This window comes from Platalea leucorodia (genome assembly GCF_965183815.1).
Source record: "Platalea leucorodia genome assembly, chromosome: 5".
Classification (NCBI taxonomy): domain Eukaryota; kingdom Metazoa; phylum Chordata; class Aves; order Pelecaniformes; family Threskiornithidae; genus Platalea; species Platalea leucorodia.
In genome coordinates this window covers 74325117-74338487 of record NC_138827.1, presented here as the reverse complement: position 1 = coordinate 74338487, position 13371 = coordinate 74325117, and the positions used below count along the sequence as shown (strand labels likewise).

At 36.2% G+C, this 13371-nt stretch overlaps 1 protein-coding gene across 5 annotated transcripts in view; it reads left to right on the top strand.

Annotated features, from left to right (window-relative positions):
- Window positions 1-13371, top strand: part of ABI2 (abl interactor 2) — a 68238-nt gene that overhangs the window by 38458 nt on the left and 16409 nt on the right. For 3 of the 5 annotated variants that reach the window (XM_082313080.1, XM_082313078.1, XM_082313082.1), the window contains exons 4-6: window positions 8332-8429; window positions 9183-9329; window positions 10386-10510. In XM_082313080.1, coding sequence (XP_082169206.1) covers window positions 8332-8429; window positions 9183-9329; window positions 10386-10510 — 370 coding nt within the window. The remainder of the gene's footprint in view (window positions 1-8331; window positions 8430-9182; window positions 9330-10385; window positions 10511-13371) is intronic. The other 2 variants (XM_082313081.1, XM_082313079.1) reach the window with 1 other exon arrangement.

Genomic DNA, 13371 nt, shown 5'->3' with positions numbered 1-13371 from the left:
TTTGATCCATTCAAAGTGGTGTGTGTTAAGGCACTGTAATTATTAGGCAGTGCTGCTGAGGAAAAGCTCTCAGCTCACGGATCCTCTAATGTAACTGGCCACCCTGTCTGGCCAGGACAGGGGGACCTGGTTTTCCAGTGTAGCTGTGTGAAGCAGAGACCGTTTTGGTTAATAGATCCATGGAACAGTAAACTCAAAGACAGGAGATTTTCTAGTAAATCAGATTACGTTTCTTTTTTAATACATCGGGGTCTATTTATGATCTAAATGGATGAAACAGAGCAATCACTCTGGATGCTCCACTGTTGAGATTCTGTATATTTAATGTTTGGTGTTACAAAAAGTGTAAGAAATGTAATGATACATTTAGATTAGCTGAACTGAAAACAGATCAAACGATACTCAAATGGAAGGATGAGTATTTTTTAAAAAATTATTATGAGGAAAGAAGATACATGGTATTGTGCCCATAAGTTGTAGGACTTAATGTCATAAAGCTAGCACTTAATCTCTAAAATAAGATTTTGCTGTTGGTTAACGTCTTAATATAAAGTTTAGAAAATATTGATATGTGGTGCAGTATCCACATAGAGTGCTGTATCTCTTATAAGGCATAATGATTTGCTCTTGATCTTTGTTCAAGAGATATCTCATGGCATCAGGTTAAGAGTTAACTAACAGCATTGTCTAGGAAAGAACATATATTAGCTTAATATTCTAGAGGCTTCTGTTTCAGCTAGTTGTAAATACGCTATGTAACAATTTAAATGAGCTCAGGGTATTGATAGGGCTATTCTTTGGGAGCTCAAATAAATTCATCTCTGAAGTTAATCCATCTAGATCTCATGATCCATTCTGAAAGAAGTTCACTTTTTGTTAGCATTGTATGAACTTGAGTAAACAGTGTACAAGCATTTGAGCGTTAATTTTAAGGTGTTAATCTAAAGGCTTTATGGTCAATGTATTAAGAGTTTCAGCTTGAAAATCTTTTGTTCATGACACATTCTGCTTTAACCACTCTTTCTATGATCTACTGATACATTATTTTGTTAATGCTGAATGCTTAACTTTTTTCTTTCTTTTTCCTTTCTCTTCATATCCTGAAGTTCCAACTAACCTTTCAATGCTTTTTTTTCCTTGCCTCTTTTATTTGCTCCATTTATGCATTAAGTGGTTGCTTAGATTTAAGGTAAGAAACCCCAGGGCTGGATTTCCATTCTTATTCTTCTGAGACTATTACACACGGGGAGATGATTAACATGAATGTTACTGATTGTTTAAAACAATGCCTGTTCTCCCTCCTGTGTATCAGACCTTTTGTTGAATGATTTCATTGCAGATAAGCATTTTGTGATATAAATTGATGTATTTATGGAAGGAAGCTACCACAGTTCGTTTTAAAAGCTTTGTGGCAAAATATTGACTGCCTTCAGCCTATCTACCAGATCATTTGCAAGGGAGGAATGTTGTGCTAACCTTGTGTAGACAAAAAGATACAGTGAATAGATAGCATCTGAATATGAGCCTCCCCCTGTGTAATATTCTTTTTATCCTATATACGGTGTACGTTATTATTTGATTGGGATTAATGTTTCAGCGTGAGATTGCTCAGATAATGGGCTCCAAAGGTGTGTAACAAATTCAAATCTGTGTATTTTTTTTTTTTAAAGTTGCAGTATCCTTAATTTTTTCAGAAACTGCTAGCACTGTTTAAATACTGAGAGGCACTCATATATGGAAATTTTGGCAAATTTGATAGCTGTGTAAAATATTTAATAACCCTTAAACAACAAGCTAAGTGATTTATTTAGTTGAACATTAAATGAATAGTGCATCAAAGAACTCAGACTGAAGCATGTCAAATTCTCAAGGGTCTTAAAGAGGTTTAAATGTTAGTAGCCTTAGTGGCTGCAGAAGTAGCAATAAAAAGCATCAAATCAATTAGACAAGCAGTTAAATGAAGTTACATGATACTATGTTGGAGTTCATAGCACATTAATTAATAGATAGGTTATAGCCTTTATTGAGTATTGTGATATCCTCCTCCTCCTGAAGTGCAGCTGGTTTGGGGAAAGAGGGAATGAAAGGTTTTTAAGCAGGTGCCACAGTTTTAAAGAGGGAACTGTATTTTAGAACATAGAATATTAATATGTAGTGTGAGTATATTAATTAAATGAAGTTCCAAAGTGATGTGAAATATTTTTCATGACTATTTTCCATGACTGGAAAAAGCTAAAAGAAAATCCTGCACATTCCTGAAAAGATTGCCTGTAAAACCAGGTATTACTGTAGATATCCCAACGATGTCCCTATGGAATTGACCAGATGGTACTTTTAGTAAGGTATTGAAGTGTATGTAGCACATCTGATCACAATGGAAAATGTTTAATAGATGAGAGATTTCTCAAATGTAATTTGAAATTTATGTTTACATACCTCTTTGAGGTACAGTATTTCAAGTCACATAGTGTTAAAATGCTTTTTATTGGAGAATTGCAAAATATATCTCCTCCCTGGCCCTTTCTGACTGTCCACGCAAAATGGATACTTCTAATGCTGAATATGCCTTATTCTGGGTGCAGTTCATCTTGGATGATGGTTTTTCCCAATGATCTTGAAAAAACAATTTGCAAACTCAGTTTTTGTTGCTCTCTGCAGTTGCAGTTATAAAAAAGTAAGGACTGTCCTAACAAAAATTTAAAAGTTGTATAATTACAGATTATGTGTGAACTGCCATATCTGTGCATCATCTGCAGTAGTGATAAGAGTCTCTTCAGCTTTTCAGGGAAAATATTTTTTTTCTATTTATAGGTTTGAAATGAAAATAACATTTTTTTTTATATAACGACAGGTAAAATATTTCTTTATTTTTACTAGAGTGAACCTGATCAGAAATTTGATTTGGGAAATCACAATATGTCAATCAACTTCTCATTGCCAAAACATGAGGGTTTTAAAAAAAAAAAAAAAAAAAAAAAAAAGGCAAAAAGCAGCACAGGACCTCTCAGTGGACATAAGTTATTCTTTAAGTCTCACTATAGTCATTGTGCATCAGCCTGAAAGAAGAAAACTAAAAAGCAGCTACTAACCCTAGTTTTGTGTGAATAATAATTTTACTTCACTTACGAGAGACTGGATATGAAGTGTTTAGCCTGCATTTATTTTTCATGGCTGCAAGGAAACCTTAGTCTTAGCTAACAGTTACAGTATTAAACTGACTGACTGTAGCAGGGCTAACTATGCTTGTGTCTAGGTAGCTTAAATTTTAAACAGATTTTGAAGAAAATTCCAATTACAAGTCGGAGGAGTATCTGTAGCATCTCCTGTCAGCAAATCAATTGAAAATGACATTGTTTAAGACTTTTTGTATTTACCAGACTTGGTTCTTCAGTTACTTTACATAGGTGGATGTGGTAAAAACAAGTAAACTCACTTGCTGAAGCTTCTACTTGTGGTCATTTGCCAAGACAGGGTTGAAATTTAGACATTTAACTTCCATATCAACTGGTTAATCAACTGAAAAACATATGGTTTAATTAGACATGCAGAGTAAGTATTCGAGTGGCTGAGCACAGCCTGGAAAGGAATTTACTTTGAGGTAGCAGATGATGGGCCAAAAATCTGTTCATCCTCTCTGTAGCGTTAACAAGATAGAAGCAAGGTGTGGGAAGGTAGTTTTCATTCAGCCTTAGGTTGTTTTTTGCTGGAGTCAGGTATAAAATTGCTCAAGAAGGTTGGGTAGCTGCTTGAAGTTTCTGAATATAATCCATGGAACATCACTGATGGGACATGTTTTCTTACTAGATTTTGGGCAAAAGATGATTCTTTTGATGTCCTATAAGCTCTAGAAAATCTGATGTGACCATGAAGCACCGCTTAAAAATTTCTGGGCTGAGTCCAACTTTGGCTTTAGATAGTAGCCCCTCCTGAGGTTTGATTGCATGGAATATCTGGTATTCAGGATTTCTGAAAAAAAAACCCACTTTGTTTTGGTAATTGAACTGACAATGAGATGTTCTTCAGAAGAGTAAAAATGTGGATTGAAATCTTTGTTGCAGGTAAGTGCCTTACAGCCGTGTAAATATATAGTGCATTTGTGCAAATAGTTTTTGCACATCTGATGACCAGCTCTTATGTCTGACCAACAATGTATTTCTGTACTTCTTGTTCAGTGAATTTTTTTGCTCATGAAAACATTCCCAATAATTGAATGAACTGCAGGATTTCTCAGTTTTAACCAGTTTATTTCACTACAAATTTCTTATACAGTGGAGTGCTAAAGAAGCTCAATCTGTTAAATGTTTATAAAAATGTAACTATGAAGGAAACTCGGTCATATGTAGGACCATAAGAAGATGATATAATCAAATAAGTCTTAATTATTAAAAAAAATTAAACTTAAAATTATAATTTTTCTAAGGGTTCTAGTAAGTCCCGTATCGTGTCTTGAAGTCATTAGACTTTCTAAAACTGACACTGTAGCTCAATATTGAAAATATTGGATGAAGTACTGTTGTATGCTTTTTAAACAGAGTGGTCTGTAGTGGACCATTTCTTTACAGTTCATTTTGTGGCTGTTGCTGGGGAGTTGGATCTCAGAGCATTCTCCAGGATGTGTTACTTACCAAGCACCTGCTTATTTTAAGTTGTATGTGCAGTTTCTTCCTCAGCAAAACTTCCACTTCCAGCTCCAGTGCTGACAGAGATACAGCTTTGGTAGAAGACAGTTTCTTCTGTAGTGCAGGTGCTTGCTAATTCACGTATAAAAAGCTGCTGCAAGGTATCCAGTAAAAAAAAAAAAAAAAAGCTTATCCAAGCTCTCCCTAGAATTATTTGATGTTCTTCCATGTAATTTCAGTTGGTAATATTTTCTACTCTTTTGCTTCTGTGAGAAGACACAAAAAAAGAATTGGAAAAAACCCTGCGCGCATTCTGTGTAGACCCTGCGCATTACTTGTCTGCTCACATGGTTGCCTTCCTGCTTTTAGAACACTCAGCTGTTTTGGTTTGGTTTGGTTTTTTTTTTTTTTTCCTGAGCTTTGTGCCCAAATCATTACTGCCTCTCTTAATTTTTTTCTTTTTTTAGCACAGTGGTTAGCTGTTTTGGCAGTTGTGAGCAAAGGCAGAGATACTCCTTTGTTTTTCTGGTTGCAGGCTCTGTTTTGCCACACAGATTCCTAAAAGAATTTGCAAGCTCTTAACTACAAACCAACCACAGATCTGTGGGGTCCTGCAGTCAAACAAACCACCGACAGATGCATTCCTCTGCTTTCACCCTCTAATTAAACCAGTTGCATCTGGATAGTTCCAGCTGTGCAGAGGTAGCGGAAATGTTGTCAGAAACAGTGCAACTTCTGGCAAATTCCAACTTACTCCAGAAAACGGATTTTTGAAACTTAACAGCAGATGCAAATATGACCTTGAGTTCTAGTGGTTGCTTCAGATTTTAGAAGTTTGTAAGAGGGATGTGTGTGGATGAGGATTTGTGTATGGAAACTATCTTTATAACCATATGCGCAAAATGGAAAGTGCAATAAAGTTTTGCAAGAGGTGGGGCATTAATGGCTTTCCTTTTTTTTTTAATTTTGTTTTTTTCATAGTAGAAGTTATCATTGAAGGGAACAGTTGTAAATGTTACAATGTTTGTATCTCAACTAAAGTTGCAAGTTGTATAGTTTTAAATTGTCTTCTTTCTTTTTTTTTTCTTTCTTCAAGGCAGTCTGTAATCTTTTTTAGTGTCTTGCATGATATTATTTCCACAGATCTGTCCATTTTGATCAGGACTGTTGGAAGAATTTTATATTCTTCATTTCTCTTCTGTGATTATTTGGCCATAAGTCAAAGGGGAAGTTACTCAGATAGGGTTGTTTAACTTATGGTAGCTAATCTTAAAGCCATCCATCCTGTCAGATTTGAAGACAACCCTGTAAACTTCAATTACTTGCTCTTTCAACATTTCGATTTCAATGTTGAAAAGTCATTTCAAAGAGCCTGAAACAAAGCTTACTGTCAGTGCATTTCCCCATCTTTCAGTTTACTTGTTCTTAAGAATGGCTTCTTTGTGACTAAAGTTTCTTAGCTAAAAAAGGATCACTTTTTCTTTGGCCACATTTTCTAAAGCTTTCTTCCCATCCTATGTCAAGGATATGTTTATTGGCAGTGTTAATGAAAGTGGCTAGCAGTCACTGGAGTTCTGCGTTAGTCAGGCAAGTATTACTTCCACATCTTACTGTATACCGTGTGATGTCACTGCATCCTCCGCCTCTGCTGTCCTTTCTTTTCACGTAACTCTAGCTCAGTGGAAGCCTAAAACTTCATTTTTGTTCCTGCAATGAGTGTATACGAATAATAAGATTCTTTATGGTTAAATATATGGAATTTTATGTTAACTGTACAGTGACAGTTAGTGGTTACATCATCTGGTCAGAAACAATAGTGTAGCCAGTTAAAACACCTGAATGGACTATTCAGGGGCACACAGATTGGTCCAAGTTTGCTGTCATCTGAAGACATCCAGAACCGCTGCCCCGCTAGGCTTAATGGGCTGTTTGAAATATAGCAAGTGACAATGCACCGAGTGTTTAATTAAGGGGGGGGGGGGGGCTGTTTGGTTTTTTTGACAACTCAAATAGTGAGTAAAACAGGCATCGTTAATGAAAGAGGAAATACAGGAGGTGCTGCAACTTTAAAAAAAAAAATTCAGATTTTGTGCTATTTCGTAATGTTCCGTGTATAGAATAAAATATACTTCATTTTACACTTTCCCTCTTCCCTTCAAGTAGTTGTAGTTCAGTGCTTACTTCATCCCTCACTTAAATTAGCTTTAGATTTCTTGTTGCTTAGAGTTGGCTTAAAGGACTTCATAATGCTGTGCAAAATAATTTTGTCTTAAATTGACATTACAAAGTACTCTTGCACAACTAAATCCAAACATCTGTTTTTGAATCTGAAAAAAAAAACACCTTCCAACACTTGGTTTTCTTTTCCTCCCAGCAGATTGAAAATGTGGTAGCACTGGGATTATTTAGAGCCAGGGAATCAAGTTTCAGTGGATTAAAATACTGAGTATATTACACTTCACACTGTTCTCAATATTTATCAATTCACAAATCTAAACATTGCCAGGGTTTTAAGCGAGTTGTTAGACTCAAATTTTAAAGGAGTAATTTGCCTTTAATGATGTTTGCAAATACTCCTAATGCCTTGATCACTGTGCCTTTTTATATGGGAGGTGTGGGCAATAGGCAAGACTTATGTTTTGGAAATAAGAAGCACTGTGAAGTAGAGCATGACAGGAACAACAGAAAAAAGGGATGTAAGCATACTTATTTAGGTTTGTTGAATATCTCTGGGTCTAAGGAATAGTTTGAGCATTCACAAACCCAAACTGTTTAACAGACTTGTAAGAAGACCATGTGCCGATTGCTGTAAGGGTGCATGCATTGAGAGAATTATGCTTGGCTGGCAGTATACAGATAAGCAAAATGCCTACATTGGTAACAATAGTTTATGATTCCTAGATTGATCAATCGGTCAAGAATGCAGATGAGTTTTTTAAAGAAGTTAGAGTAAATTCTTTTATATAAAAGTTACTTCATGATTATTTTAACCTGAAAGAGCGGGAGGGGACAACTGTAATTACATCACATCACATCACTGCTAAATATTTTTCTCCCCATCCATTTATTTATCGATTCTTAGATATTAAATTGCTACAGATTTGGTGGGGGGAAAAAGTGCATCTTTGTATTTTTCTCCATATAGCTTTCTCTCTATGTTTACATACACATAAATAATATTTACAATAAATATTATCTTAAAAAATTTTGATGTCATACTGTGAAAACATTAAAACATTAATGGATCATATTTGGAGATTACTTTGACTTCTCCACATTTGTATGAATTACATTGTGGCCTATTAGATAAACCTTAGTATTTTTAGAGTATTAAAAAATATTTTTGCAAATTTACCATTCAGTAGTGCAACCCGAAACAACTGCCTTTATCTCAAAAGATGACTGGGAGGTTTAACCAAGTTAGATACAGTGTCTGTATTGTCAGTGATTTAATGTTTATGTGATAGCCTAAAGGCAAATTCACTTTTTGTATATACAATTTTTAAAAACCCTGTGTAATAAAGAGTCCTTTGAGCGCAACTCTTGACTTCTAGCAGAGTGGAAATTGCATATAAAATGCATGGCCTCTCAATTTTTTTGTTTGTTTAATCCTTCCCCTACTTAGAGTTAATTGCTAAAGGCATCTCAGTGTTTCTCCCCCTAGAAGCTGAGCTTTAGTGAAGGCCATTTTTCTCCCCGTTCTTTCATGCAGGTCAGCACACAGAATATGAAGATGGGTGGGCTGCCTCGTACAACACCACCCACCCAGAAGCCACCAAGTCCACCAATGTCGGGAAAAGGAACTATTGGGTAAGTGCAGTTACCAAATGTGTAAATGGCTTTGGTGAACAGAAGGGAAAAAAGGGAAGATACTTTCTTTTTCTGTAGTGGGGGCTTTTTTTTTTTTTTTCTTCCCCTGTTTTAACCATTCACAAAGGTCAAGAGGTGTTATATCCGCATCCCCTTCTACTGATCATGTCTTACATATCAGTTAGCACATTTCTGCCAGAAGATGGTAGGTATCATCAGCCTTTCCCAACAGGAACCTTTTTATCATTGCAGAACACTTACTACATGCTTTAGAGTAAAAAGCCATCAACTGTGTGGCTTTGACAGGTGGTGCTAAACAACAGGAAAATTAGTATGTGGCACTGTTCATTAATTATTTATGCTGTGTGTGATAAAAGTACTTTCCTATTAAGTCTATGAACTTGACTTTGACCTTAGGAAAATGTGTTATAACTGAGATGAATGCTGTTTGTTGGTTTGTGATTGTGTGTATACATACAGACCGTGGTGCTTTATTTTAAAACAAGATATGGATTACTTTAAAAACAAGAATGGGATATGCAACACAGAGGTTATGAATAGGAAAAGCATCTGGAGATTGAAGTACATGAAGAACATCCTTAATTGTTTTTTCTTATCCTACGAAATAGATAACTGCAAACTTATAGAAAAACATTACTGATTAGTATGTAGCTATCTTTTAAAGAATGAAAAATTTTTGGTTTTGTCTCTATTGTCTTGATTTGCTTCTGAAATATGCTTGTCCTTGTGTAGGCGTCACTCTCCCTATCGTACGTTGGAGCCAGTACGTCCTCCGGTGGTACCAAATGACTATGTGCCTAGCCCAACACGCAATATGGCTCCCTCACAACAGAGCCCTGTTAGAACAGCTTCTGTGAATCAGAGGAATCGCACATACAGGTATCCAATGTAGTTCTGTACAAAGTTTGGTTAGTATTGTATAAGCGTATGGACAAAAAATGCTACAATGAATATCAAATCCATCTGCACCTCTACAGTGAATTCTTGATATGGACTGCGAACGTCATTTGGCATGACGAGAATGCACTCTAATAAAACCAGAACAGGGATCACGTTAAGATTGTTCACTTAATCCCCTAGTCACCTTAATTTTAGTGCTATCACTTAGTTATAGTACTTAATGAATTACTAAAATTGTGAAGCATTTCAGGTAGGTACATCATGATATTATTATACGAAATGCTTACAAAACTGGGAGAAGACTTTGTACACAACTTGACTTCTACATGTTGAAGGACTGCATAGTATGCTTATAGTTCACATTTTTGTTTGAGCAGTCTTTGATATTTATAGATTGAGTAGCTGAAAAGGAGCATTGTATTTTGAGGATACTGATAACTTCAAACAGAATAACTGATAACTTCAAACAGAATAAAGCTGAACTGTATTACCAAAGGTTTGGCAGAAGGCTAGCTTTTTCTCTAGGATAATAAGTGTTTCATAATGTGACAGGTCTAAATACTTCCCTTGAAATCTTTACTTTTTAAACATCATAAGTACTTGAGGATGGCTAAACAGATGGACTTAAAAATATAAGAAAATCTGATTTTTACTATTTACAATTTCCAGATTTCAGTAGTCTCATATGAAAGCATATAAATCAGAGTTTAAACAGTCTATGCGTGTTGTAAGTTATAGGAAAAAGGTCTGCATTTGCTCAGTAGGGGTTTAACAATATTGGAATGATGTGCTTTGGAACAAGGTTCTGGAAGTGTTTCATTTTTGGGCATGTTCACTAAGACTAACTGAAAAACCTGTTTTGTGGTCAAAATGAAGAGTTTTAGAAAAACTAAGCTTTCTATAGGTTTATATCATCCTTGTTTCTTTTCTCTTGTTCCCTGTTACTTCTCTGAATTAATAAGGTGCTATATAAGGGATCTTATGTTTCAGCATGCACAGCAGCATATTCATACCCTGGGTTATTTTGGTTTACAGCAGCAGTGGGAGTAGTGGAGGAAGCCACCCAAGTAGTCGGAGCAGCAGTCGAGAGAACAGTGGAAGTGGAAGTGTGGGTGTTCCTATTGCTGTTCCCACACCATCTCCTCCCAGTGTCTATCCAGGTAAATGGAAACTTGCGGTTCCTCTTTCTGACTCAGCATTAACCTTTAGCATTTGCAAGCCTCCTAAACACAGTGCTGAGTAAACCCCAAGAGAAGTCTCCAAGTTCATTATCCAGAAACATGCAAGCCTTGAAAATTGCTTGCTATTGATAGTATGAATTTGAATCAAGTAGTGTCTTTTCTGGGAGTGTCTGATGTGCTCTAATGCTTCTTTTATATATTAATTTGTTTATCAGAATTTTTTGCCTGGCTGCCTGCATGTGACTAGGTATAACACAATGCCTTTTTCAGTGGGCTGGGGGAAACTTCTCCCTTGTCCTTTTAGGCAAATAAATGTTTTTTCATTGGCTGTTAAGGCAGATATATAGAAGCATGTTTTTAGAAAGTTAGATGAAATGAGAGGCAGGCACAGGATAAGTCTTTAGTACATTAATGCAAGCCTAACTGAGTTGTCACAAAAAGAAACTTGTTCAATTTAATCGCCCCAGTCTTTCCAGAAATAGGAAGTGATATTAGTACTCCTTTTTCCTTTGCTCAGCCCTTTCAGTGAAGAAGAGTGTACAGTTGGCTTGCAGTGTGATCTGAAGTGCATGATGCTTCTGAACCAAAGAACTGGAAATCTTTGGCTTTCCTCTTGTGTATATTTTCTAATTCGTACAAAAGCTAAAGGCAGCCATGCGACAGTTGGAAGCTTAAATAACAAGGTGTTAAGACATCTTTCAAAAGTAATGGCTTTCAGTGAAAAGTTCTGGGTTCCCTTCAGACATGGAAAGAAGTGGATTTTCTTGACCCTCATTTAATGTCCACATAGGAATGAACCTTTCTTTAACAGCTCTGTTTTTCTCTCATCTCCTCACGCATTCTAAAATACTGTGCAGCTAATAAATAGCTAACACTGAATAGTCAAAGGCTTTCTCTAATCCTTGCTAACATATCTCCTTATTAACTCCACCTCTTCCTCCTCTCTTCACTTAGCCCCTGCTGGCTCGGCTGGCACTTCTCCCCTTCCTGCTACCTCTGCTCCTGCCCCCACTCCTCCTGCTCCTGCCCCTTCCTCCGCTGCCCCAGATGCTGCTGCTGCTGCTGCAGGAGCTCAGCCCCTTGCTGATGGCTTCACCTCTCCAACTCCCCCTGCTGTTTCTTCCACACCCTCTACAGGTGAGTGTCTGCTCCAGCCGGTGGGCAGATGAACCCAGATGTGATCACGATCCAAGGCTTTTCAAAGTTACTTAAGAAGCAGTGATTTTTCTAAATTTTTTTTTTAAATATAGCTAGAAAATATTTGCTAATACCCAACTATAAGGTAATGATTATAGCAGACAATTCAAGGTGTGCTAGTTTTATAAACAGCAATCATTTAATTTTATCATTTTATTATTTTTACATTTATATAATTATTTATTACATTATCATTTTATTGCTGTTTGGATACTGAGGATCTCATGGAATAATTATGTTTGGGGGCAACCAGCACTGATAGTCCTGGGTCTGATTATTCTCTTTCAGTAATGGAATAAAAAATGTGCATCTAGCAAAGTATAATTTATATGACTTGTCTCTTCAATGCTTTCAAATGACAAGTCTCCTTTCAATAAACTGATAAAAAGGGCATCGTTTTGTGTTCAATGCCAGGTAAAATACAAGTTTTTATTATGCAGAATAGTACTAACGGATTTTGGTTTAATAGGTGGTACTTAGGGTGTATATTGCAACTTGCTTTTCTTAATGCTTATGAAATCACCCTACGTTTTTTGGTTTTTTCCTATACTGAAGTTGCAGCATATAATACTTACTAACCGTATCAGCTTTTGATGAGGAGTTACACCTGCATTGTAAAGATCTCCTTTAGACAGCCAAATTCATATATAGCTACCTACGTGCTTCATTACTTTTCATTATAGTGGAGGCTGATCACAATGGTATGAATTGGTCTGTGTGTTTATTAGTGTTGGTCTCTTAGTAAGAATTTCACCAGGTGCCAGAAGTGTTCTTGAAATCGTATTTAGTGTAAGGTGCTGTGGTTCATACAGAATTAGAAAATACTTACACTGGAATCCATGACTATGACTAGAAGCTTCTGAACTGTGATGAATTTTGGTATCAGAAGATGATCCTGATGTCTAAACTACTTTCATGTTTAGAAGATGAGCTGTGTCATATGGGGCCTCAGTCAGTTTTACATTTTTGATGCACTGTCAGTATCCCAGTTCTTAAGCCATATTGCTTCTGTGTTTTTGACAAGTCAAAATCAAGCAGAGATTAATATTTTAATGGCTATAAAATCATACTCACAATTCCATAAGAGAAATTTCAGGTTACTTACTATTTTTAAGATCTTTTTTTTCCCTGTGGTATTAGTGAGGTTGCTTGCATGGCTTCTCTGAAATAAAGTATTTGAAGAGACTGGATAGTTTACTGTTTATGAAGTTGTAGTTTTTGGTAATTAAGGATCTCTTATCTGTTTCCTCTCTCCTCCCTTCTCTCCAATCACCACCAATTTCTACCAGTGCATCAAGTAACAGGGATACAGACATATTGGAAAGACATGTTAGGAAAAATGTGAAAAAGCCTATATACTAGGTGGATTGCTTCTTACCTGTTCTTCTTCCTCAGCTGTAAAAAGTGCATTTTTTGAGATGTACCTACCTGTACAAAGCAGGAGGAATGTGAATCTCTAGTTCATGCATTTGCTCTTAGAAGCAAGTAACACAGCAAGCAACTTGCATTTTATTTACTGACCTGGTGTGAAGTTTTGCAAAGCAATCAAAACATAGTGGAGAACAATGCAGGTTTTTAAAAAAGTGCACATTCGTTTGTTCTGTTTCCCTGTTTACTTCCCTGCATGCATGTCTCCTCAACCA